At 44.9% G+C, this 27,302-nt stretch overlaps 1 protein-coding gene across 6 annotated transcripts in view; it reads right to left on the bottom strand.

Moving 5' to 3' along the window:
* Positions 1-27,302, bottom strand: part of trrap (transformation/transcription domain-associated protein) — an 82,493-nt gene that overhangs the window by 17,682 nt on the left and 37,509 nt on the right. For 4 of the 6 annotated variants that reach the window (XM_055890241.1, XM_055890245.1, XM_055890243.1 and 1 more), the window contains 18 exons: positions 25,771-25,833; positions 24,432-24,631; positions 24,024-24,145; positions 22,763-22,976; positions 22,052-22,231; positions 21,495-21,641; positions 21,014-21,133; positions 19,674-19,964; positions 18,154-18,291; positions 17,633-17,745; positions 16,005-16,140; positions 14,491-14,682; positions 11,572-11,767; positions 10,670-10,788; positions 7,666-7,812; positions 7,192-7,292; positions 4,419-4,620; positions 646-807 (listed from right to left, as the gene is read on the bottom strand). In XM_055890241.1, the coding sequence (XP_055746216.1) occupies positions 646-807; positions 4,419-4,620; positions 7,192-7,292; positions 7,666-7,812; positions 10,670-10,788; positions 11,572-11,767; positions 14,491-14,682; positions 16,005-16,140; positions 17,633-17,745; positions 18,154-18,291; positions 19,674-19,964; positions 21,014-21,133; positions 21,495-21,641; positions 22,052-22,231; positions 22,763-22,976; positions 24,024-24,145; positions 24,432-24,631; positions 25,771-25,833 (2,843 nt within the window). The remainder of the gene's footprint in view (positions 1-645; positions 808-4,418; positions 4,621-7,191; positions 7,293-7,665; positions 7,813-10,669; positions 10,789-11,571; positions 11,768-14,490; positions 14,683-16,004; positions 16,141-17,632; positions 17,746-18,153; positions 18,292-19,673; positions 19,965-21,013; positions 21,134-21,494; positions 21,642-22,051; positions 22,232-22,762; positions 22,977-24,023; positions 24,146-24,431; positions 24,632-25,770; positions 25,834-27,302) is intronic. The other 2 variants (XM_055890246.1, XM_055890247.1) reach the window with 1 other exon arrangement.

The raw sequence follows: 27,302 nt of genomic DNA, 5'->3' as shown, positions 1-27,302 counted from the left end.
ATATTAACTTAATATTCATTCCTTCTATAAATAATTGAAAAGAGCTCACTGGAGAAAAGGGAAGCCAATACATGAGGAGAGGAATCTGAATGGTTAATTTGATAAATAGAAAGTGCTGGAGAGAGCCCACTCTGGCACTGAGTGCTGTTAATCCATCTCGATTAGGTTGACGTGCCTCCACACTAATGCACACACACACACACACACACACACCACTGTCCATTCAGTGCTTACAGACGGACAGATGAAATGCCAGATACAGACGGGGAAACATTGACATTTAGGAGAGGAGGAGGGCTGAGTGCTTGAGGTACAGAAAGGTCCTTAGCTTGTCTGTCCCTGGTACAGGAAAGTTGAGAAAGAAAATAAAAAACAAGGACCAAGGCACTTTTGGTGCTCCTTGTTTTTTTTTAACCTATAAACCCTTTGCCAAAGAGCACCAATCTAATAGCAATGCTTCCCTTCCTTTTTTCTACTCTAGAATTCTAACGGGCTGTGCTGTAGACAGATGGGCTTATTCTATGGACGGGAGGTGGGTACAGGCGTAGAATTACATTTTACAACTTCATTGAATAGGATCTCTGTGGGTACAGGGGTTGTGAGTGGTCACAGGTGTGCTGTAGGTACACCGGTTGACTGACGTACCTGGCTGATGAGGTTGAGCAGGGGTTTGCCCTCTGACCCCACCAGGCAGGTCAGGAGCTGTGGTATCCATGCCAACCATTGGATGGGCGGCACCCCAATGCAGTACTTGTCCACGGCATCCGCCAGGGTGTTCTTGTCATCAAAGCTCAGCAACCACAGCACCTGGGAATGGGGGGGGGGGGGGGTGGCAGGAGAGAGAACAGTGACACCGTTAGAGGGAGGTTGCTGGCGAGCTCAGGCAGCATGGACACAAATTACATCAACATTTCAAATGGTGACTAAAGGGCTTAATTGCCTGTAATATCATCACCAGACCATCTCTGGAGCTCAGATCAGTGGCACACATGAACAGTGAGAGGGAGGTTGCGTTCCTGGCAAGCTCTAGCCGCTTTGAGAAGGGGAGGAGTGGGTCACAGAGCAGGTGAATTCCCTCCTGGGGGGGCTGTTGATGGAGACATTAACCCCCCCCCCCACCCCCTATCAGCCAGCTAGCTAGGCCACACAGCTTGTGTATAATTACTGATAATCACTGGACATCTCTGCTCATCCATCAGGCTCTAAACGCTGCCAGGACCAGACCCAATGTGTGTCCCAAACGGAAAGCTTTTCCCTATATAGTGCACTACTTTTGAAAAGTAGTGCACTATATAGGGAGCCATTTGGGACACACCCACGGTTACCGAGCCCCGGCCAGCCATCTCCTCTCTCCATACAATAGCAAGGGCAACAGACCCCCCCCAACAACTCTTTGTGTGAGAGTGCACTGTTTAATGTTCTCCCCCCAGAAACACCAGCCCAGAGGAAATGGAAGCTAATGGCCCTGATTATTTCTGTAAGAGCTGATTATAGTACTTGTGTGACGGCCAATATTCACAGCTAATACTGGAGAGGGAGAGACTTTTGTCCCGTTTCTCATTTTTACAACAGGTGAAAGAGTCAGGGGATCGTCATGTTAATGATGCCCTACTGCCCATTTAGTGTTTTCTATGCTGCTGTCCAATGTCCACCATCACACAAGAAGGATCCAATTACAGCATCTTACCTGGACATATTTCTACAACACAGAGCAGAAGATTCAACACCCCCACCGGAATAGCTTTGCTGTAGGACTATTAGCTACAACTGTCCATTGCCATTTCTGGTACCACAGTCAGCTAGGTCATGACCTCCAGAGAGCGCATCAAAGGATCAGAGTGTGTACTACTGATTGGTCTGGTTGTTGGTGATGGTCAGTCTGGAGGCGAGGCAGGGAGGTGTGGTCTGGTTGTTAGTGAGGGTCAGTCTGGAGCTGAGGCACATCAGGGTGGTCTGGTTGTTAGTGAGGGTCAGTCTAAGCATGGAAACAGGGGCTGGTTAGATTGGAGTGACAGGGGAGCCATTAATCTCTTAACCCAAGGGGCCATAATAGGATCCCATTCCTACTGCCACTTCCTGGTGTAATTGTGGCAGGGGATAAAGAAAGTAGCGCAACCTCAAGTCACTGTAGAAAGACAAGGGGCGGCTGGGGGAAATTGGTGAACTTGTATTCAGCCATTTTAGAGTGCAGCATGAGATTGACTCTCTAGAGCAGGGTTCCCCAACTGGCATACCAATATTTTCTGTGGTTCATTTTATTTGACCGCCAAGTTTCCTGAGAATGAATGAATATGTATAGTGTACAAAACATTAAGGATACCTTCCTAATATTGAGTTGCCCCCCCCCCCCCCCCCCCCCCAGTTTAACCTGTACCCTCCCATTGATAAGGGATCATAGCTTTAACATGTATTCACCTGGTCAGTCTGTTATGGAATGAGCAGGTTTCCTTAATGTTTTGTACACTCAGTGTGTGCATACACATATAAATACATAGAACAAAAATAAACAACATGTAAAGGGTAGGCAACACATCTTCCACCCTGATCCTCAACACAGGGCCCCCTCAGGGGTGTGTGCTTAGTCCCCTCCTGTACTCCCTGTTTACCCACGACTGCGTGGCCAAGAAGGACTCCAACACCATCATTAAGTTTGTTGACGACAACAATGGTAGCCCTGATCACAGACAACGATGGGACTGCCTATAGGTAGTCCCATCGTGTGGTGCCAGGACAACCACCTCTCCCTCAATGTGAGCAAGACAAAGGAGCTGATCGTGGACTACAGGCAAAGGAGGGCAGAACACGCCCCCACTCACAGCAACGGGACTGTAGTGGAGTGGGTCGAGAGTTTCAAGTTCCTTGGTGTCCACCTCATCAACAAACTATCACGGTGCAAACACACCAAGACAGCCGTGAAGAGGGCACGACAATGCCTATTCCCCCTCAGGAGACTGAATTTGGCATGGGCATCCTCAAAAAAGTTCTACAGCTGCACCACCGAGAGCATCCTGACCGGTTGCATCACCGCTCGGTATGGCAACTGCTCAGCATCCCACCATAACGCACTACAGAGGGTAGTGCGTAGGGGCCCAGTACATCACTGGGGCCAAGCTTCCTGCCAGCTATAATAGGCCACATGGTGGCAGTGGGGTTATGGCATGTGCAGGCATAAGCTACGGATAACGAACACAATTGCCATTTTCTATGGGAATTTGAATGCACAGAGATACCGTGACGAGATCCTGAGGCCCATTGTCGTGCCATTCATCCGCCGCCATCACTTCATGTTTCAGCATGATAATGCATGGCCCCACGTTGCAAGGATCTGTACACAATTCCTGGAAGCTGGAAATGTCCCAGTTCTTCCACGGATTACATACTCAGACATGTCACCTATTGAGCATGTTCGGAATGCTCTGGATCGACGTGTAAGACATGTTCCAGTTCCCACCAATATCCAACAACTTCGCACAGCCATTGAAGAGGCTGCCACTTCAACTCTATGTAAAGGAAGTGTGTCGCACTGCATGAGGTAAATGGTGTTCACAGCACTGACTGGTTTTCTGATCCACGCCACACTTATTTTTTATTTTATTTTTTTAAATTACGGCATCTGTGATCATTCCCAGTCATGTGAAATCGATAGATTAGGGCCTAATGAATTCATTTCAAATGGCTGATTTCCAAATATTAAAATTGTTGCATGTTGGGGGGCAAATCAGCTCTAAGTTCCAAAATATTCCCACGCATAATAGAGAGATACATGTGATCATACACAAATGTATGCAAGGTTTGAAATTATTACGTTTTAGTCAAATATTATATCTGTTGTTTCGGCTTCTGGCAGTCAATTTGCAGTCTACAAATGATTTGTTGATATGTTCCGGCCCCCTGACCATCCACTCAAGACAAAAAAATCTTCCTCAGACTGAATCTAGTTGATAATCCCTTCCCTAGAGAAAAGGAGACTATAGTAGTGATTGGTGGTGAAGAATAGATAGTGTTTCTTTGACATAGGTACGCCACGCAAACAATCAGAAAGAGAAAGTGCTTTCTCTAAATACTCAATTTCGAGAAACAAGTTACAGCCCAGTGGAGTCTAAATTATGTCTAAATGAAAATAACTCCTACACACTGAAAACCATTTGTGGGTTTAACTTCACAAGTGCTTTCCTGTTCATCCATGTGAGAGACCTTCACAGGTGAAGTTGCAAGGCAAGCAAATAAACGTACCTCTAGCCTTTTCACCATTTGTGATCGATAATATTAGCAGTTGCTTACACCAAATGATGGCATGCTAGAGCCATGTCCTTCACAGAAGCTGGAAGGTTACCAGTAGCTGTTTCTCATGAGGCATAGAACTCCAGCTCATCTATATGTGCTTGGATCACACGAGCAGAACTCCATCTCTAACCCACCTTGGCAAGGTACTTGCGTGACTTGCTCTCGTTCTGATGTCGGCAGGCGTGCAAGTAGCAGGTGAGGGCAGAGACACCCAGGTGCAGCTGGCGCTCCTTAACAAAGATGTTCTCCAGGTAGTCCCCCCACATGGCCCAGGCCTTCACCAGGACATCATGCATCTGGACCGCTGCTGAGAACGCCTTGTTGGCCTCCTCTGACCTGGAGAGGGGGAGTAATGAAGAGAGAGTAAGGGAGAAGGGAGGAGAGGAGAAAGAGGGGGGAAATGGGAAGATAAGGAGAAAGAGGAAGAGAGAATAGAGGGGAGAGTACGTTGAGAGAGAATAGAGGGGATGAAGGATGGAGCGAAATGGAGATTGGGAAAGGGTAGAGTACGGCAGAGAGCGAGGATAGCGTTAAAATTATATTTTGAATATGTATATCAATAGCCATCATTTTAAAACTCCCCTCATCGACAAGGCTCTCCCATTATTTATTTATTTATTATACCGTTATTTTACCAGGTAAGTTGACTGAGAACACGTTCTCATTTGCAGCAACGACCTGGGGAATAGTTACAGGGGAGAGGAGGGGGATGAATGAGCCAATTGTATTACGGCTATCGTTAGAAAGTAGCATGACTATGTCAGTGAAGGTCTAGAGCGTTCAATGTTGTGGAGTATGTCAGAGCCAGCCACACAGTATTACACAGAGCTGATCAATGAGCTTTAATAACAGTGACATTGCAGCTTAACAGCATCGCAACATTTCATCAATGTCACAAAGCAGGTAATGGTTCCGTATACTGGAATAAACTTCAACCCAGAAGAGGATTCTTGATCCTGCTTTCAGAATCTGGAACTCATGGCTCAAGTGTTCAGCTCAAGTTTATAGCTTAAAATACCAAGAAGAGCGAGGGAGACAGACAGGGTAGAACCTGGCAGAGACCTACGTTTGAATTTAGTTTATGCTGAAGGTGAAAAATATGTACAGTCATCAACCGCTTTCAATGCATCCTCCTCCCCCATAAGACATAAAACATTTGAATAATTTTACAACCAATTCAGGACTTGATTAAGGAATAAGGGGCAAGGCACCCCATAAAAAATAAACATCTGCCCCTTAGTCAAAATAAAAACACTTGTCTGTAAACAAAACAAGAGCTCAACGGGACTTAGTCAAACAACCTTTACCCACCATTTTGGGAGAGGTTTCAAACAGCGAGGAGTAAGCACACATACTTTAAAATGGCTCGTGGGCCAATCAATTATAAAGGGTTACTATAACAACCTATTTGGCATTGCGATAAAGGAACATGGAGGCTGATTGCTGTGGGAGTCTAAGCCAGGCCCCTCCAGCCATACTTTATGTGCTCGTCACATTGGCCGTGTCAAAGTACATAAACAGTTTCTCCTCAGCGGGAGTGCAGTAGAGGGGAGGAAAGAGGGAGAAACGCCCAGAGTGTCAAGTCACATACACCACTTAACTGTACGCCCCAACTGTCTACTCCAGGCCCAAACCCCAGGCCCAAAGCTGTTGATACTCCCGCAGAGTGAGTGTGTGTATGTGTGCGTGTGTGTTCGTAATGACTGCGTTGAGTCCCTACTGCTGAGGTTAGGCTAAGTTCTGCTGATACCAGAGATTCCAGTACATTGCCAGCGAGTTAATTATTCGGGCGCGGATATTTAATAAGCTATCCCCCATTTTTATTTCACCCCCGCGGGGAGCCGTCATCATGTCAGGGCTGATGCGGAGAGTGGGCACTGAAGGGTGAGGGGGAAAGAGGGTTGTGTATGGCTGAGAACGTACGTGTGTGTGTTTGCTCTGCAGACACAGGCGTGCGTGTGTGTGTGTTTGCTCTGCAGACACAGGCGTGCGTGTGTGTGTGTTTGCTCTGCAGACACAGGCGTGCGTGTGTGTGTGTGTTTGCTCTGCAGACACAGACGTGTGTGTGTGTGTGTTTGCTCTGCAGACACAGGCGTGTGTGTGTGTGGGTGTTTGCTCTGCAGACACAGGCGTGTGTGTGTGTGGGTGTTTGCTCTGCAGACACAGGCGTGTGTGTGTGTGGGTGTTTGCTCTGCAGACACAGGCGTGTGTGTGTGTGGGTGTTTGCTCTGAAGACACAGGCGTGTGTGTGTGTGTGTGTTTGCTCTGCAGACACAGGCGTGTGTGTGTGTGTGTGTTTGCTCTGCAGACACAGGCGTGTGTGTGTGTGTGTGTTTGCTCTGCAGACACAGGCGTGTGTGTGTGTGTGTGTTTGCTCTGCAGACACAGGCGTGTGTGTGTGTGTGTGTGTTTGCTCTGCAGACACAGGCGTGTGTGTGTGTGTGTTTGCTCTGCAGACACAGGCGTGTGTGTGTGTGTGTGTGTTTGCTCTGCAGACACAGGCGTGTGTGTGTGTGTGTTTGCTCTGCAGACACAGGCGTGTGTGTGTGTGTGTTTGCTCTGCAGACACAGGCGTGTGTGTGTGTGTTTGCTCTGCAGACACAGGCGTGTGTGTGTGTGTTTGCTCTGCAGACACAGGCGTGTGTGTGTGTGTGCTCTGCAGACACCCCCTGCAGTGAGAACATAGTGTAGACACGGGCGTGTGTGTGTGTTTGCTCTGCAGGCACCCCCTGCAGTGAGAATGTAGTGTAGACACAGGCGTGTGTTGATGACACAGATAGAAATAAGAGTCTGAGATTAGAACCTGAGTCCGTCACCAAGTCAACCTGAAGAGCTCATTCAGATACTCATACACTCATATACTCAGATACTCATACATCACTTGTAAGTGTCTAGATGAGCACATACTTGTTGATCTGAGCCAGGAACATGCCTTTGAGAGCGTAGAACTCAGCTGTCATCTCCTTGGTGAAGTACTTCAGGTTGGTCGACTCGATCACCTCCAGACCCTGCAGAGGGAGATGAAAACAACTGTGTTCACCAAATATACTCAGTCACTAGTTAGAAAGCCAATGTCAATAAGCGTTCTTTCATCATTTAAGATCACGTATTTCAAAAGGCATTGAAGTGAAGTCTTCAATGGGGTTTTTAAACGGGGAAGAAAAAACTTCAGACGGGAACATTTATCAGATAAAAAAGGTCTTATCATCACAAAAAAAAATACTTAATGTAATAATATATTCCACTTAGCAGATGCTTTTATCCAAAGCGACTTAGTCATGCACACATGTACAACCAGGTGGTCCTGGGGATTGAACCCTCTACGCTGGCGTTGCAAGCGTCACGCTCTATCAACTGAGCTACAAATGACCACTTCCTCACCTGCATACACTCGTTCTTTCCCATGACCCCAGCCAGCTGCAGGTAACATTTGACCTGCTGGCGGATCTTCTGGAAGCAGTCTATGATGGGCACCGTGGGGATGGTGTGGATACGACTCAGGATGTCCAGAGACACGTTCACAAGACCCTGAGGGGAAACACACAGGTTAACATCGTTACATTAAAAATAGTAATAACATTATAATACAGTGCCTTCAGTAAGTATTGACACCCCTGACTTCATCCAGTGTTACTAAGTGGGATTAAAATTCTATTTAATTGTAATTTTTGGTCTTCGATCTACACAAAATACTCCAAAGTGGAAGGAAATGTTGAATATTGATTATCTTGATTAGATACGTATTCAACCCCAATACATGTTAGAATCACCTTTGGCAGCGATTACAGCTGTGAGTCTTTCTGGGTAAATCTAAGAGCTTTGCACACCTGGATTATACAATATTTGCACATTATTCTCTCTTTTAAAACTCTTCAAGCTCTCAAGTTGGTTGTTGATCATTGCTAGACAGCCATTTTCAAGTCTTGTCATAGATTGTCAAGTTGATTTAAGTCAACTGTAACTAGGCCACTCAGGAACAGTCAATGTCATCTTGGTATATGTTATTGTCCTGCTGAAAGGTGAATTTGTCTCCCAGTGTTTGTTGGAAAGCAGACAACCAGGTTTTCCTCTGGGATTTTGGCTGTATTCCATTTCTTTTTATCCTAAAAACTCCTTTCAAACAAGCTTAAAATTATGAATAGTGGTACTCAGTGAAGCGTTGCTTTGGATTTGCCTCAAACAATGCTTTGTATTCAGCATAAAAAGTATGCAGTATTACTTACATGCCTTGTTGCAAAAAGGATGAATGTTTTGAAATATTTTTTTATTCTGTAGAGGCTTCCTTTTCACTCTGTCATTTAGGTTAGTATTGTGGAGTAACTACAATGTTGATCCATCCTCAGTTTACACATTGTAATAGTTTTAAAATCACCATTGACTCATGTAGATTTCTTCCTGTCCGGCAACGGAGTTCGGAAAGACGCCTTTACCTTTGTAGTGACTGTGCGTGATACACCATCTAAAACCTGATTATTAACTTCACCATGCTCAAAGGGAAATTCATTTTTTTTATACATATTTACCAATCGGTGCCCCTCTTGAAAGGCATTGGAAAATCTCCCTGGTCTTTGTTGTGAAATCTGTGCTTAAAATTCATGACTCGATTGAGGGACCTTACAGATAATTGGAATGTAAGGTCCCTCAGAAATACTGTTAACCACTATTATTGAACACAGAATTAGGGCTGGGCAATATGGCCTAAAAATCATAGCTACATTTTTTCAAAACGTATGGGGAATTCACAATATGCTATGTGTACAAAACATTAGGAACAACTGCTCTTTCCATGACAGACTGACAAGATGAATACAGGTGAAAGCTATGATCTCTTATTGATGTCACTTGTTAAATCCACTTCAGCGGAGATGAAAGGGAAGAGATAGGTTGAAGAAGGATTTTTAAGCCTTGAGACCGGTATTGTGTATGTATGTGTGCCATTCAGAGGATGAGTGAGCAAGACAAAATATGTAAGTGCCTTTGAACGGGGTATGGTAGTGTCAAGAACTGCAACGCTGCTGGGTTTTTCATGCAAAAGTTTCCGGTGTGTCAAGAAGGGTCCACCACCCAAAGGACATCCAGCCAACTTGACAACTGTGGGAAGCATTGGAGTCAACATTGGACAGCATCCCTGTGGAACGCTTTCGACACCTTGTAGAGTCTAAATGTATATCCCGACAAATTGAGGCTGTTCTGAGGGCAAAAGGGGGTGCAGTGTTACCCTCAATTTTATTTTTGTTGAAATCTCTGAACAAGCTTTGTAGTACAATTAAAGTTCACTATTCCTGACTTTTTGAAATGTGGTGTAATCTAATGAATTCAGGGCTTCTAAAATGATACCAAGGCTAAATATAAGCCTTCCACAACCATAAAATCCACTAATTTAATCTAAATAGTTTAACCTGCTTTATTTTGCAAAAATCACTTCAGTCTTTCAAGTCTATGAAAATTCCCCTTTTGTTAGAAATGTAACCAGAACCACGCACATCCACCAATAATGACCAACAATTAACAGGTCTCATTAACAATCTCTCAAGCCCACATGCTAGTGAGTAAGCCAGTTAAAATGTATATTTCAAGTCTAGCCAACTTGGATCTATTTGCTTGCTAACAAGGTAGAAGAGTTGACCTGTTATGACTCGTCTCCAACTGTTTGAACAACTGGAAATCAAGTGGCCTACCTGGAGAAATATAAGCCTACCTCTCAGAATGAGAACGATATGCCAATTCCATAGAAAAAGTACATTTATGCACATTGCACAATTATAAAAACACAAACTAGACAGCACATAAGTCTGTGGCTAAAATGCTGCTAGGCGTACGTGGTACTGCAATGCCGTGCGCGACTGAAACTGAGCATTAATTTTCCACAACGATTTTGACTCCTGAACTTATTTAGTCTTGCCATAACAAAGGGCTTGAATACCTTTTGACTCAAGACGTTTCAGCGTTTCATTTAATTAATTTGTAATACAAAATCTAAAACCAAAATTCTACTTTGACATACTCTGTCACTCAGTGACAAAATCTCTAAATTCAGGCTGTAACAAAATGTGGGAAAAGTGGTGTAAATACTTTGAAGGCACAGTATGTGCCATTTAGTAGACGCTTTTATCCAAAGCTCATGCATAAATATTTTTTGTATGGGTGGCCCGTGGGAATCGAACCCACGATCCTTGGTATTGCAAGCACCATGCTCTACCAACAGTCACACAGGAGTTGAAAACAATTAAATTCATACATTGGAAAATCTTCAAAAGAATGGGAAATTTCATTTTCAAGGGTCTAATCTAATTTAATTTCTATAATTGACAACTGAAAATAAATCCAACCCTGGTGAACACGTAATCTTGGCAGATAGTGATTTATCACACAGTGAGCATTGTACCTGTTTGCGTCCTATCTTGCCATATTGGATGATGGCAGAGGCGGAGGCGTGGACCCCCAGCATGGCATTGCTGGTGTTGGGGTCGTGCTGCGTGTTGGTCTCATACGCCGTCACGATGGCTGGGATAGGAAGGAAGAGAACAAGTTGTCACTACAGTCCAGTCAGTGTAGAGAGTAGAGGGAGCTTCATATTATTGAGCTTGACTATGTAACGAAGTTAATTTGGATGAAAGCATTAGTTATATTTCTACGGGTGAATATCAAAGACAAAGTTGTCTCATGTTCTCGAGTTTTGTAGTTACACCAGTCATCATAGCTGTAGTAGTTTCATAGCAGCACTAAAGCTGCCACAGACAACATCTTTTTCAGGATGCTGAGTCTGAATGGTTTCAAAGTCACTGCAGGACAACGCATGGCACCACAGCGTGTGTCATGTTGTAGAGGACAGACAACAATGAGACCATATTTTTAATTCACTCAACTCTCCCTTTATTTACCATCTCTTTTCATGTCTTCTCATCTTCTACCTCCAATTTGTTCCATCTTTCCCCTCTTCGTTTTTTGTGCTGTTCTTTTCACTCCTCCTTCCTCCCCCTCTTTGCCACAGAGTTTCATCTCTTCTCATCTCCAGCTCTTTCCCTCCAACTTAGTCTGTGCTGTCATGCAGTCCCTTTGCAGTCTCTCTGCATTGCTTTTTCCCCCTCTACCTCTCTTTCCCACTCACTGTCTGTCTCTGCCTCTTCTCTCTCTCTCCCCCTCTCCTGTGTGTGTGTGTCGTGCAGAGTAAACAAGTCATTTAGAGAGCTGACATTTGGGAAGGTAGAGAGAGCCTGAGGGGTTCAGCTCACTATGGCCTTTTAGAGACGTCCCCATTGTGAGTAGAGATAGGTGTGTGCGTCCTACCCTGGTAGTGGTGCTGCCGCCACATGAAGATGCTGCTCCAGTGGGAGAGGTCGTCAGAGACGATGGGCAGCCTGTTCCTCCAGGTCTTCACCACAGTCTTCATGTCGTGGAGGCTGGTGTTACGGCCCAGGTTAGCTGGCTGCAGTCCAGCGTTGATCTGGGCCGCCTCCTGGAGCTCGATGATCTGCTGGGCAGCCTGGTTGGGGAGGAGAGGGGTGGGAAAGTTTAAGGGTTTTGAGAGAATGGAGGAATGGAGAGAGAGAAGGGGAGATGAAGAAAGAATGAGTGTGGAGAACAGTGGTGACAGGAAATGATTGGGAAAGAGACATAGTGCGAGACAGAGAGGGCGCGAGACAGAGAGACAGGGTAAACAGAGAAAGAGAAGGGTACAGAAGACGGAGGGATGGAGATAAATAAAAAGGGATGAGACTTGGCGGGGTTTCTGTTCTTTCTCTATGACAATAGAAAAGGCAAGGTGTCCAGGCCAATTCCAGAGCCATTAGCCCACTGTATTACAGGCTTATGATGACTATTGGAAAAACCTTCTCTGAAATGAGGTCCGAGAAGCAAACACCTGATAGTTGATAAGACACTTTGATCCATCTATTTACCTTCAGGGACAGAACATCATATTAAGGCTAGGGCTGGTGGCAGGGACAGAACATCATATTAAGGCTAGGGCTGGTGGCAGGGACAGAACATCATATTAAGGCAAGGGCTGGTGGCAGGGACAGAACATCATATTAAGGCTAGGGCTGGTGGCAGGGACAGAACATCATATTAAGGCAAGGGCTGGTGGCAGGGACAGAACATCATATTAAGGCAAGGGCTGGTGGCAGGGACAGAACATCATATTAAGGCTAGGGCTGGTGGCAGGGACAGAACATCATATTAAGGCTAGGGCTGGTGGCAGGGACAGAACATCATATTAAGGCTAGGGCTGGTGGCAGGGACAGAACATCATATTAAGGCTAGGGCTGGTGGCAGGGACAGAACATCATATTAAGGCTAGGGCTGGTGGCAGGGACAGAACATCATATTAAGGCTAGGGCTGGTGGCAGGGACAGAACATCATATTAAGGCTAGGGCTGGTGGCAGGGACAGAACATCATATTAAGGCTAGGGCTGGTGGCAGGGACAGAACATCATATTAAGACTAGGGCTGGTGGCAGGGACAGAACATCATATTAAGGCTAGGGCTGGTGGCAGGGACAGAACATCATATTAAAGCTAGGGCTGGTGGCAGGGACAGAACATCATATTAAGGCTAGGGCTGGTGGCAGGGACAGAACATCATATTAAGGCTAGGGCTGGTGGCAGGGACAGAACATCATATTAAGGCAAGGGCTGGTGGCAGGGACAGAACATCATATTAAAGCTAGGGCTGGTGGCAGGGACAGAACATCATATTAAGGCTAGGGCTGGTGGCAGGGACAGAACATCATATTAAGGCTAGGGCTGGTGGCAGGGACAGAACATCATATTAAGGCTAGGGCTGGTGGCAGGGACAGAACATCATATTAAGGCTAGGGCTGGTGGCAGGGACAGAACATCATATTAAAGCTAGGGCTGGTGGCAGGGACAGAACATCATATTAAGGCAAGGGCTGGTGGCAGGGACAGAACATCATATTAAAGCTAGGGCTGGTGGCAGGGACAGAACATCATATTAAGGCAAGGGCTGGTGGCAGGGACAGAACATCATATTAAGGCAAGGGCTGGTGGCAGGGACAGAACATCATATTAAGGCTAGGGCTGGTGGCAGGGACAGAACATCATATTAAGGCTAGGGCTGGTGGCAGGGACAGAACATCATATTAAGGCAAGGGCTGGTGGCAGGGACAGAACATCATATTAAGGCAAGGGCTGGTGGCAGGGACAGAACATCATATTAAAGGCCAGACTGGGGATGTAGCCAGGACACCGGGGTTAACACCCCTACAATAAGTGCCATGGGATCTTTAGTGAGTACAGAGAGTCTAAACCGGGATATGAATTGCTGTTGAGCTGCTAGAATCTACACACGAATGACGATCAATCATTTTCATCAACCCATCAATCAAGATTAATACTAAAGCCAACGATCAATATAGCTGGTGTAAATTCATTGGAAAGTCCTGTATTTTGATGGCTTGATTCCGAATGCAGTTTGATTCTAGTTATTTACCTGCAGAAAGCCTTTGTTTTAGAGGCTCCCAGGGCTTTAAGTGTACGGTACTGAAATAAAGATTTACGACTGCTGAGTTCACTAAGCAGGAAAGAAACATTGTTTTCCTGCTTTTATAATGAATGGGACCACAGACAAATGAATGTAGCGGCACTCAATTCAAATAGCTGCCTTCAAAAGAGAAATGTCCTGAATCGGTCGGTGGACGGACCAAATCAAATCACCAGAAACAAAATAAATTGGGCAGTACAATATTCTCACAATTATCTGTTAATATCAGCTGATGGCACATTTATAACCTTCATTTTGGAGTGGCCATTCATCATGCAAATGTAATTTTGGAGCAGGTATTTATTCAAACACTATCTGATGGGGGGAAGCAATTACAGACAGTCTAAAGTTACTGCCTCGGTCTCGCCACTTTACTTTCTGTCTCCATTTTTCTTCTCCTCTCACTCCCTCTTTCTTCCATTTTATTTCACTCTCCTCTTTCTTTTCCTCCTTCTCAGTCTGTCTCACTCCATTATCTCCCTCCCTCTGGTTTTTATTGCACTTTCAGGGAAGTGTTTTTCCTCTCTTCATTCCCAGAAAACAGATTATCAGTGTTTTCCCCAGTAAATTGGCTGGGATCACTGATCGACTCTTCATTTGGCAATACAGTGATCAAAAGAGATGTGTTCCAGACTTTTATTTCATCTTGATTAAGAATTGAGACAGTCAGGTGGTGCTTGTGTGTCTGCCTCCATCTCTTACCTGAAGTAGTGGTGTGTGTACGTGGGACACGATGTGAGGCAGTCTCCTCCACTCCCGTATGGCCAGACTGGAGGCCATCTCCACCAGCCGTTCTATGAAGTTGAGCTGCTGCTCCTCTGGGTGGCAGATAGCCAGGTAACCACGGTGCATGTTCACCTTCCACGCCATCTCCTTAGGACAACTCAGCTCCACCTTACAGACAGATTAGAGACAGGTTACACACACTAGTTACCTACCTATGAAAACAAAAGGTTATACGCGCACACACACGTTCAGTGCATATGAGAAAGTAACACGTGAGCCTTTGTCAGTATGTGTGACTGTGGTGTCACAGCTCTGACAATTTGGACTGCAATTCTTTGTGTGCATCTCAAGTGAATTACTTCATGCCACTGTCACAAAGCAGCACTCTAACAGGACACAATACACCACCTGTTCTATTCATTCTCCTCATCATTTTTAAAAGGCCTGAGTGGTTAATGAATAATCAGCCTGACAGAGGTGAGCAGAGACTATATTGATCAGACCACTGAGTGCATTCACCACAACACTGACAAAAGCCCAATGGGAGCCTGCCTTCTGCGCAGTCAAACCTGGGAAACATTATTAGGTGTGTGTGTGTGTGTGTGTGTCCCTCGGTCTGTGTGTGTTGATGGGGGAGAGAATTACAGCGATCGGTCAACGTGCACTTATCACAGACGAGGGGATAGGTGATGAATCTCCCGTAGACAGTGGTGGCCTTATCAGAGGCTGTTTAATTGAAAGCTGGGCCATTCAGATAGACAGACGGAGCCTCAGCACAACAGCAGCAGCCTGCTCTACTCTGTCTTCTACCACCGCCACGTAACAAAACACACAACAGATTTTGGGCCAATTAATCACACAGACACGTAAATATTAGATCTATGCAAAACCATGGAGGAATGAGAGAGAGAGGGGCAACCAGTAGAGCACAAACATTGTAATTACAAACCATATTTATTTTCCTTTAAAACTTCTAAAACTTGCATTGTTACAACACTCTACATAGCCAATAATAACATTTGAAATGTCTATTATTTTAAAAATTGTGTAATGTTTACTACATTTTCCTTTGTTTATTGTCTATTCCATTTGCTTTGGCAATGTAAACATATGTTTCCCATGCCAAGAGACCGAGATAGAGACTGAACGTAAGAGGCTGCTAGTTAAAGGTTTTGCTGGACAGTTTAATGAGATGTCACCTCAGGACAGTGGCTCGTTTAAAAATCTCCTTGAGCAGAAAGCAAGGCAGGAGTATTTGTTATGTGTCAGCTACTATCACGTTCCCTCCTCTACTCTGCTTTAGAAAACACGAGGCTGATAAATGAACCTTCCTAACGACTGCCAAACTACATTTCCACAGCTTTACGAGAGTTCTGGAGCTGGGAACCAGACCTCAGCCGAGTGTGTGTGTGTGTCTGACTGTCTATGTGTGCTTGTGTGGTCTGTGTATAGCTGTGTCAGCGTGTGTGTGTGTGTAGGGCATCCCTTACCTGTACCAGCGCTTCCTTCATGGCGCCCCAGTTGGAGACTCTCCAGGCACACTCCAGTACCAGGTAGGGGTTGCTGTTGCCTTTCGACTGGCCGTACTCTGTCAGAGGCTCCCACTGGTTCAACTCTTTAGAACAGCTGCAGAAACAGGGAGGAGAGTTGATATCAAGAGGAATACCAGTTCTCATCGACAGAGCTGTAGTGGAACAGGTTGAGAGCGTCAAGTTCCTTGGCGTCCACATCACCAACAATCTATCATGGTCCAAACACACTAAGACAGCCGTGAAGAGGGCTTGACAAAACCTATTCCCCCTCAGGAGACTGAAAGGATTTGGCATAGGTCCCCAGATCCTCAAAAGGTTCTACATCTGCACCATTGAGAAGATCCTGACTGGTTGCATCACTGCCTGGTATGGCAGCTGCTCGGCCTCCGACCGCAAGGCACTACAGAGGGTAGTGCGTACGGCCCAGTACATCACTGGGGCCAAGCTTCCTGCCATCCAGGACCTCTATACCAGGCGGTGTCAGAGGAAGGCCCTAAAAATTGTCAACGACTTCAGCCACCCTAGTCATAGACTGCTCTCTCTGCTACCGCACAGTAAGCGGTATCGGAGCGCCAATTCGAGGTCCAAAAGGCTTCTTAACAGCTTCTACCCCCAAGCCATAAGACTCCTGAACAGCTAATCAGACTACCCAGACCCCTCTTTTACGCTGCTGCTACTCTCTGTTTATAATCTATGCATTGTCACTAACTACCAACTCTACCTACATGTACATATTACCTCAACTAACCGGTTCCCCCACAACGGTACCCCCTGTATATAGCCTCACATGTTATTTTACTGTTGCTGTTTAGTTATTTGTTATTTTTCATAACTTCTTAAAGCATTGTTGGTTAAGGGCTTGTAAGTAAGTATTTCACTGTAAGGTCTACACCTGTTGTATTTGGCACATGTGACAAATAACATTTGATTTGAATAATATACACTGAGTGTACAAAACATTAGGAACACCTTCCTAATATTGAGTTGCACCCCCTTTTTGCCCTCAGAACAGCCTCAATTCATCAGGGCATGCTCTACAAGGTGTTGAAAGCGTCGTTCCACAGGGATGCTGGCCCATGTTGACTCCAACGCTTCCCACATGTGTATCAGTTGGCTGGATGTCCTTTGGGTGGTGGACCATTCTTGATACACACGGGAAACTGTTGAGCGTGAAAAACCCAGCAGCGTTGCAGTTTTTGACACATTCAAACCGGTACTCCTGGCACCTATTACCATACCCTGTTCAAAGGCTCTTAAATATTTTGTCTTGCCAGTTCACCCTCTGAATGGCACACATACACAATTCATGGCTCAAGGCTTAAAATTCCTCCCATTCATCTACACTGATTGAAGTGGATTTAATAAGTGCCATCAATAAGGGATCATAGCTTTCACCTGGATAGTCTGTCATGGAAAGAGTAGGTGTTCATAATGTCATGGAAGAAACATGTAGTTACTTTATACACCATTAATTACATGGCAAATACAAATATTACATAGCAACTGCATAGTTATGACAGTAATTATGCAGTTACTACACCTACCATGGATTAACAACTACACCAGTAAATGCATAAGTTATTTACCGTATCCAGTGGTCCTCCCAGAGTTGGTACTCCGGTAAGATGGCAGGAGAGGCGTTGCTCCTCTCGTGTTCCTTCCTAGCTTTTTCCATGGCCTTCTCATAGCTCTCCTGGGCCTGTTGAAGGTAAAATAGTAAATAGTCAGTACTACCCAGCTGTGACCAACTCAGTGGCCTTGTGGATTGAGTGTCCGCCCTGAGATTAGAAGTTCGATCCCCGGCCGAGTCATACCAAATACTGTAAAAATGGGACCTGGTGCATCTCTGCCTTGGACTCGGCATTAAGGAGATAGATTGGGGGCAAGGCCTTGCGATAGACTAGCGCCCTGTCCAGGAGGTGTTATAAATCAAGCTGCCTCATGCTACAGAAACAGGAGATAGGCCTTTTCTCCCATGAGCTGTTCCATCTCGCACAAGCCAAGGCTCGTGCAAGGCTACCTACCCAGCTGTAGGCTTTGTAGTCGAAATTGTACAATGTTTTCAACATTATAAAATTTGCCAGTGCATCAATCAACAAGACCTCACCTGTTCGAAGAAGCCATGCTGCTCGTAGGCAATAGCCGTGGAGGTCTCTGGGAACTTGCAGCGTTTCTGCCACAGCCCCGCCCACATGTCCTCCTCCTGCAGTAGAGAGTACAGCTCTGCCAGGGAGTCCAGGATCTCCTATAGGACCACACAGAGTTGGGATCAGGGGTGTACATCGTCCCTTTCAAAGACTATTCCATACACATCTAGATACATGGGACCCGATAAAGGAACTATATATTTTTTTAGTTTGAAATGATTCGGATTGATAAGGGGAACAAATCGATGTGATTCGATACAATTAGATTCAATGCACTAACAGTTATTGCATGAAGACATTCATTTTCCAGTCTAAATGGAAATCTGCTGCTCATGGAGCTGGGCCTCTCTGAGCAGGTTCAGTCAAAGCTGTGTCAAGTCAAATGGATTTATCATATGCACAGGATACTCGCTGTACATAGTACAATGAAATGCTTACTTGCAGGTTCACCTCTCGATATGCAACAACAATAATAGAAAAAAAGAGGTAATAAAAATAGAAGCTTGATGGAATAAAAATAGAAAGTTGAGCATTAGTATAAAGACGAGCAGGTGTCTTATGTCTGTGTTGGGTATGGGAATGGTTGACAGTTTCTACTATCATGATATAAAATGACAGAGGTACGTCTAACCCTAATCTTCAAGTTAAACCGACATGGTTCTCATAACATAAAGCTACAAAAATGTAAATACATGTTCTTGAAGAGAATGTGCACATTTTAAGTCAATTTTGTTCCTTCCCCACTAAAATGGTGGGTAAATATCACCAATCTAATGTTATTTCCAGTATAATGTCACTGCAGGTTTAAATCAATCTAAAGAAACAATGTTACTGTAGGTATAATTTACAGTCAATCACGTGCATCGTTATGCCACAAAGATCACCGCAGGTAAAGTTCAGATTGGAACATTGACATGGTTAAAGGTGGATACTGTTGAAATTCAATTTTAAATTGCCTAAATTGTAGCAATTTGATTAAAACAACACATTCTACCCATAAAATTGAGACTTGATTTGAGTTTTCTTTTTTTTTTAAGTAGTACTGATCGTGTCAGTTTCCCTATAAGCTTCAACGATATACCGAAAACTGTGCTTTCTAGTATGTACAACTAGAGTTTACTGGACAGTGGGCACCGGTGGGTTGTCTTCCAACTAATAAAGCCTATGATTGACTATTGCACAAGTCATCTTACAAGCATTTCAATGGTGAAAGGTTAGTGAACCAGTTCACGCTACATTTGAATCGGTTTGGAGTTTTGTGGACCAAAGCACTCGCATCTTAAACATTTTAACTGGATTCCAATTCGTATCAATGAATCGTTACATCTCTAGTTAGGATGCAGTGCCTGTCAAGCAGCCATACCCATTTAATGAATGGACAGTAAATACAAAGGCAATGTCTGAAGAAAAGTTACCAAGCTAACCATGTACTCATCTAATAGAACTGAAAGTGAACAAGATGACGTCTGTAAACGCGTACCTGTTGTGGTGGAGTGATGCTCTCCTGTTCGTAGAACTCGTTGGTGCTCTGTTTGGGCTTGCTGTGAAGGCTGAGGCCCTTCTCAAAGGCCTGCTGTTCCAGCATCAGAGTGGAGCGCAGCCACAGATTGTGAGTCTTCCCCAGGTACTTCAACACACAGGGCCTGATGGGGATAGGGGGCACACACTGGGACATTGCCTCCACGAAGCAGTTGAGGGCACTGGGCTGGCAATCCCTCTGAGCCTGGTGGCTCCCACTGCACAGGAAAGGACTCATCTCACCTGACAGGGCCTGGGAGGGAGGTGACGTGGGAGGATGGTTGGGGAGAGGAACGGAGGGGAAGGAGAGTCAAGGGTAAGAGAACAGACAGAATGTGTTTCTATAGCCAAAAGCATGCAATATTATGCACAACTGAAAACAAGCTAGAACTAATTGGACGTCACCATACTAGCTACCACAGAATAATCATCTAAGAGACAGCCTCAGCAAAAATAATCACTATTTAAATGCTTTGAAAAGATTTTTCCTCCAGTCAGTACCCTAAAACCACATGAAGATATTTAGAACCAGATAATCATCAGCCTAAATATGCATCCTATTTAAGTCTTTATCCATGTCCGTCTGTGAGTGACAAACATCATTAAGACGTCTAGTTCTATTTCCAACGCGTCTCAGAAAGTTAATAGCTCAAATCACTTCAAATCAGGAGCCCTTAAATGAGCCTCTTAATACTGGAGGCATCTGGTTCATTAAACTCAGTATGTTTTTCTTCTTACATATCCTGCATAAATTAATGGTTCCTCATTAAGAGGAAATTGCATGTTTTAAGGAAGAAATGGCAGAGCCAAGGTCAGGCTGACTGTCTGCTAACCAACGTCACGGAGCTGAGGTGTGTCAGAGTGTCTGAGTGTCTCAGAGTGTGGTGCTGACCAGTCAGGTCAGACCAGAGACTGTGACCCGTGTCGGCCCTGTCCAGGTAAATAATGATGACAGACAATGAGTCACGCCATAGCCTTTGACCTCTATCACGGCATGACAACCAGGGTTTTGACCTGTAAACTTGCACAGAAGGTATAAATAGCTCATATCAACATTGCAGATAGAAACACCATGAATAGACATTGGAAAATAATTACTATTACAATAGTTCATCTATTTCTATGGAGCGGACATGAAGTCTTCCACCTAAACATTGCAGAATGTTGCCCCCTTTTGAACATGCCCCAATTCAGTTGTGAGCACATTGAATGTATTGTCCATTGTAGCCTGGCCATCTAGTGCCAACCTTATGACCTGGAAGTACAAGACATGTTAATGCACATTGACCTGGCAGTACTTACGTGTTGCTGTCGGTCAGAGAGGATCTTCCACAGTCGAGGGAACAGCTGTACCCAGGTCTTCTCAGCCAAGGGAGTGGAGATGTGACACAGCTGGACCAGGGCGTTCAGCAGCGCCCCCGTCTGACACAGACACAATGACAACACAGGTCAGCATCAGACAAAATGACAATAAGGGGTTAACATCTCACTCTTACAAAACAGCCCTACAAGAATCATTCAGCAAAAAACCCATATTAACAGTTGTGCAGGAAATACCACAGGATTTTGTGGCTACTTTCCTGTGGAACAACCTACAAGAAAGGTTCAGGGTTCAACTTATCACCTTCCAAATCTTGTTCCTTAAGGTTCATCCATTTAATCGATCAAATGTAGAATATGTGCTCAAAGCAAAAGTCTTTTTTGCTAAAAGCGTTGAACTTGACAGTGAGGGCGGGGAGGGTTGATTTTAACTAACAGGGCAAGGGTTGGTGTCATAACTCACCTTGACCTCTCTAAGGGAATCGAGGAACTTGTCGTGGCGGTTGGTGAGCATGTGCAGCTGGTTGCCTGTGTCTTTCTCTGCCTGCTCCTTGTTCTTGGGGATGGCTGTCTGGTCCCCTGGGGCTAGCTCTATGTCGATCTCCACATCCTGGAGGAGAAAGAGGGGGGAGGGAGAGGAAAGGACAGGGAGAGAGAGTAGAAGATTGAGGAAAGGAAGAACAGAAGAGATGGGGGATGCATTTAGTCATTTGTTGTAATATATGCAAAAGCACTTAGTCTTTCCCCTTGGAGAGATGATCATAATGAGATGGGGGAAGAAAGGTAAACAGAAAATATTGACTGTTATATAAATACTGCTATGAATACTGCATCAAATCTGTGGGGGAAACAGTTTGCTGCAGCAGGAAATACAGGTCAACAAAGAGGGAGAACTAGAGATGTTATTCCTCCCCAATAACAAACACACGATGGGATAATGGGTCTTTGTGTGTGTGTCAACACGTCTCTTAGTGAGTGTGTCCATGTGACCCTCGGACTCCTGTTGCGCGGCATCCTCACCTCCTCCTTGGTCTCGCTGTTCTCCCTCTCTCTGGGCTCTTGCTTGATGTGGGTTGCCATGGCGAAGGCGGCACGGTCATGGCTGTCGGCCAGATTGATGACGTTGGTGATGGATGGGAGCATGGAGCCCTGGCAGCTGGTCCCGATGATGCTGTTACGCTCACACACCGCCAGTAGCAGCTAACAGAGAGAAAGTGACACAGAAAAAAATAATAATAATAATTCAGGTTAACAGTTTCTAGGGGGTCTGAAGCATTATGGAGACACTTCACAAAAAAGGCAGTCTGTAGAGACATTATGGACAAGCTACATCACATACCACTGTATACAATAATTATTTGTGCTAAAACAGGCAGGACATAGTTAGATTTCAAAGCTCAAATCAGGAAACTCTTCAAAGGACTTAGTCCTAACTGGAGTATTCAGAAACATGGAGAGCTTGGGACTATAAGGTTCTACCCGTAAAAAGATAAATGGAAATCATTGGCTTTAAAGTTGCGAACCGTCATTGGTTTCAATTTTTATCTTGTGTTCCTTTGAACTTAACATGAATTGGGGGTATTTACACCGAGTACACTGAAAACATTGAGAACAAGGCTGTCAACTGCATTGATTAAAATGCAGGTAACCATATAGCCCCAAGCGCTCAAATGTCTCAACTGACATCAAAACAGTCATGACTCGACCCCTCGTCCCAGTACATCTCCTTACCTCTATGCATTGTTTGATCCAGAAGTGGCTGCTCATGGCCTCCCAGTTCTGAGAGCAGCAGATGTAGAGTAGCCTCTCGTAGACACGTCTCTTCATGGAGAGGTCAAACACCTCAAAGAACTTAGCCCTGATCAGAGGCTGGGCGCAACGCAGCCCCGACAAAAAGGCCGGCTCCAACTTCGACGTGATGTCACTTCCTGAGAGACTCTCGTCCCTGATTGGACAAAGAGGGTTGAAATGCATCTATGTAACCATTCTTTATATCTAATTGAAAATGGTTTACGACTGCAATTTATTTATCTTATACAGTTATTAATGCTAATGCATTTCAGAGCAAGCTCCTTAATAACAATTAAGATACAAATGGAGCTAAAGGTATCATGGCAATGAGTGAAGAATCAATGAAGGTCATTGAAGTGAAACAGTGTAGGATGCAGACAGTTACTTTAACTTAATGTTTAAAAACGGATCACCTTTTCTTTAATGATAATCCTAGCGGAATAGTAAAACGGTTAACATCCCACATTAAATGCTGTGTAATAAGCTATACAATCATTTCTAGATCATTCCACAGCCCTGGTGAATGGGCCTCTAGAGTATTTAAAAGAGAGGAAGAGTAATGTCTCAGCTGTGAGTGTATTATACTGAAGCTACTAAACCATCTACTTATTCAGAGACGTCGTCGTGTAGCAGATGCTATGTGGACGGTGATGCGTCAATCATAGTTTTACAGCTTGTTCAAAGTTACGTGACTTACAGAGCAGATCGTCTGTGGACAGGCAGAATGGGAAAAGGGGTGGGGCAGTCTTGAGGACTGGAGGGGAGGAACGGGGGAGTGGTATTTGTGGTTAGAGGGCCAGCCAGGATGAATAGCAGTGGGCTGAGGAGTCAGTCGCCTTTCGCTTGGCTGCCTCACCCCTCTGCCACCCTCCCATCTCTCCCTCACACCATGTGTCCTGTCACTGGAAGACCCTCAAATTCAACCCCCATCATTCTGTCTACCCTATCCCCAACCTCTGTCTTTTTCTCTTGATAGATGGAGTGGTGTGGTGGCATACTCCCGCGCTCTCTCCAACCCACTCCCATCCCTCCTGCTCAATGGATGAATGGTTTGTGGCGGTGACCTGGCATACTCCTCTCTGTACCCGACTCCCTCCCGCCTTTCAACGCCCATCCCCCCCAATCGATGGGTGAAATAGCGTAGCGGCGCCGAGTATGTTTGCCGTGCATACTCATCCAGGTGATTAATGGGGGTAATTACCTGTAAACGTAATTAACGAGGTCCAGAAATTGGGCATTTAACTCAAGGTCATCAGGGAAACGCTTCTCTATATAGGTCATCATCTTCACCAGCAGAATGGACTTCTCACGAAGATTGGGCATCTGTGGATGGAGAGAGGGATGGAGGGAGCGAGAGAGAGAGCAGATTGATTCAGTTCATTTATCTTTAGTGCATCTGAAGGGGGGAGTGTGTAGTACCTTTGGTCCTCGCTCCCCCCCTCATTGTCTCTGCTGGACTCAGAGCAAAGACACCTGGGTAGATTTGTGTTTCCTGGTTCCCAGATTGCTTTGCTGGCTTGTTGTTCTTACACAGATCATTAGCAGTGCATGTCCTGGGTTTTCACAGCGTGTGCTAAACGGGCAACGTGATGAAAAATGGTCCTCTCACCTGGTTTGCTGCCATGGGGGAGTTGTTCTTAACCCACTCCTCCACGATCTTGACGATGGCGCGGAGGATCTTGGCATCAGGCGACTTCTCGATGAGCGACGTGAGGATGACTTGGATGAAGTTCTTCCTCATCTCAATGGACATGACGGACAGACGACTCTTCACCAGGTCCAGAGACAGCATCACTAGTTCGCTAGTCACTGTGGGGAGAGGTTAGAGGTTAGAGGTCATGACGGACAGACGCGTCTTCACCAGGTCCTGAGACAGCATCACTAGTTCGCTAGGTCACTGTAGGGAGAGGTTAGAGGTCATGACATAGAATGTCAATTCACTTAACTGCATTCACTACAAAGTGAGTGTAAAAGAGTGTGTTTGTATTCTTTGACAGTGAACATACAGGTCATTAGAGATCCATTTAAAAGCCTGATAACATCTCACTATCATTACCGGTCTTAGGAAGAGCAGGGATAGAGGTGCTTGGCTTGTGCTCATTGGCTTTGACCAACAGTAAATGCAGTCTCACTGCAGCAGCACCCAGTGGCCACACGAACACTGCAAGACTGAACTTGCAGAAAACACTAAACAGGAGGACCATCTAACCTTTGGAGAAACGGTGCAGGGTAAAAAGGCTGTTTGTCTCAGCCAGAGGCATCTCACGGCATCTACAACCCAGGAGGGGAATCAGAGCCGTGGTAGATTCCCAGTGAGACCTCAATCAGCCCAGTGGATCTGCCAGACCTTCCAGCCATTCACACTGATACATGGGCTTCTGTATGGGCCAAACAGACCCGAGATAGGGGGACTTCTGAGCTCTGGGTCCTGAGGGGTTTCTGGAGGTGTCCGGAACACAGACACATTGTGATTTGACTGCTACACCCGCTCATCTCAGTGTCACACATAAGGAATTCCAACTGTTTCCAGGGGGTGCTAAGGTCAGCCAGCTGAAAAGTCACCCCTGTTTGATGAAGGCTAACTAAGGAAGACTGTATTATAGAACTGGGAGAGCAATAATGGCTGATGACTGGAGGAAATGGAGCAGAGAGCCAGGCAGTGTAAGAAGTAACCTGATGCCATCCCACCTGGGCTGCTGGCGCTGGGTAACACGTCTACTGGGAGACCTGAGACTAGTGGGCCTGAGTATGTGGTAAAAGGTGTATGTGTGTGTGTGTTAACGCTCCAGAGTGCAACCATTTAGTTGCATTTTAAGTCCCTTTGACTTGGCTGTGCGAGTTAATGTTGAGTTAATGTCATTCAAAACTCCCTATTTTTCAAAACCATGATTTGGTCAAACAGAGTTATCCTGATTCCTACAATGAACGTGTCTGATCTGCCCCTGTACCTGTTTCGCTGGCGGCTGCTGTGATGAGCGAGCCACTCTCACTCCCTCTCCCTCCTGTGCGCTCTAGAGGGAGAGAAAAATGTGTTCTGATTGCGCAACATTTCAAACTGTAAAATTGTTTTGAAAGCACAATGTTTGTTGGATAGAGGATCCCAGCTTGCTCTAGGTATAACATGTATTTCTCAATATTGGGTGATTGGTACCGTTTTAAAACTAAAGTTTCTTTATGGCTTTAAGATACAGAGCGCACGCACGAGTGCACACTGCAGTGTTTTGTGAGTCAGTGCATACCGGTAGGCCTATATAAGTCACTGGGTAGGCTACGTTTTGTTGTTGGGACAAATCATTTAGTATTACATTAAATCAATTACACGGCTAACTAGCAGCCATATTATATTTATTTAGTAATCTAGCAAATGTTTTTTTTTAAATTTCCACTTCCTTAAGAGGTGAATAAGTCCCAAATGAATTAGCCGACAGCAGGCATCAACTAGATTCAGCCGCGGGACAACCTTTTCTGGAGAGGATGGTCTGAGGACCGGAATATATTTACAAATACTTTGTAGACTGAAAGTTGACCTCAAGAAGTCAAAACATATTTGGCTAAAACATAATTTCTAACCTGCTTACATTTGTATAGATCACATATAAAGTGCCTTCAGAAAGTATTCACACCCCGCGTTCTCCTCATCCGCAAAATTTCAGTCGTATGTCCAACCCTACACTAGACTTGTACGCCCAACGCATGTACATAGCAGCTTGCTAAGGAGTGGGCAAGCTCTATCCAATGGTGAAGTAATGTCAGAGGTTTAAAAAGGAACAAAACAATTATTTTTTTTACCGGTACCGAAGTTTGTTTTGCTGGTCGGAACGGGGGGAAAAATGCTTGCCTTCAGAACGAAATTGGAAAATAATTTTGGTTCCAACTCCTAGTTAGAGTGAATTTAAAATTGAGATTGTCACTGGCCTACACACACAATACCCCATAATGTCAAAGTGGAATTATGGTTAATTTTTTATGAATTAAAAATAAAAAGCAGAAAGGTCCTCAGTCAATAAGTATTCAACCCCTTTGTCATTGGAAGCCTAAATAAGTTCAGGAGTAAAAATGTGCTTAACAAGTCACATAATAAGTTGCATGGACTCACTATGTGCAATAGTGTTTAACATGATTTTTGAATTACTTCCTCATCTCTGTACCCGACACAATCAATTATCTGTAAGGTCCCTCAGTTGAGCAGTGACTTTCAAACACAGATTCAACCACAAAGACCAGGGAGGTTTACCAATGTCTCGCAAAGAAGGGCACCTATTGGTAAAAGGGTAAAAATAAAAAAGCAGATATTGAATATCCCTTTGAGCATGGTGATGTTATTTATTACACTGTGGATGGTGTATTCATACACCCGGTCACTACAAAGACACAGGTGTCCTTAATTCAGTTGCCGGAGAGGAAAGAAACCACTCAGGGATTTCACCACGAGGCCAATGATGACTAAAACGGTTACAGAGTTTAATGGCTGTGAAAAGAG

This window comes from Salvelinus fontinalis, chromosome 30, assembly GCF_029448725.1.
Source record: "Salvelinus fontinalis isolate EN_2023a chromosome 30, ASM2944872v1, whole genome shotgun sequence".
Taxonomy (NCBI): domain Eukaryota; kingdom Metazoa; phylum Chordata; class Actinopteri; order Salmoniformes; family Salmonidae; genus Salvelinus; species Salvelinus fontinalis.
This window is presented reverse-complemented; position numbering and strand designations above follow the sequence as displayed.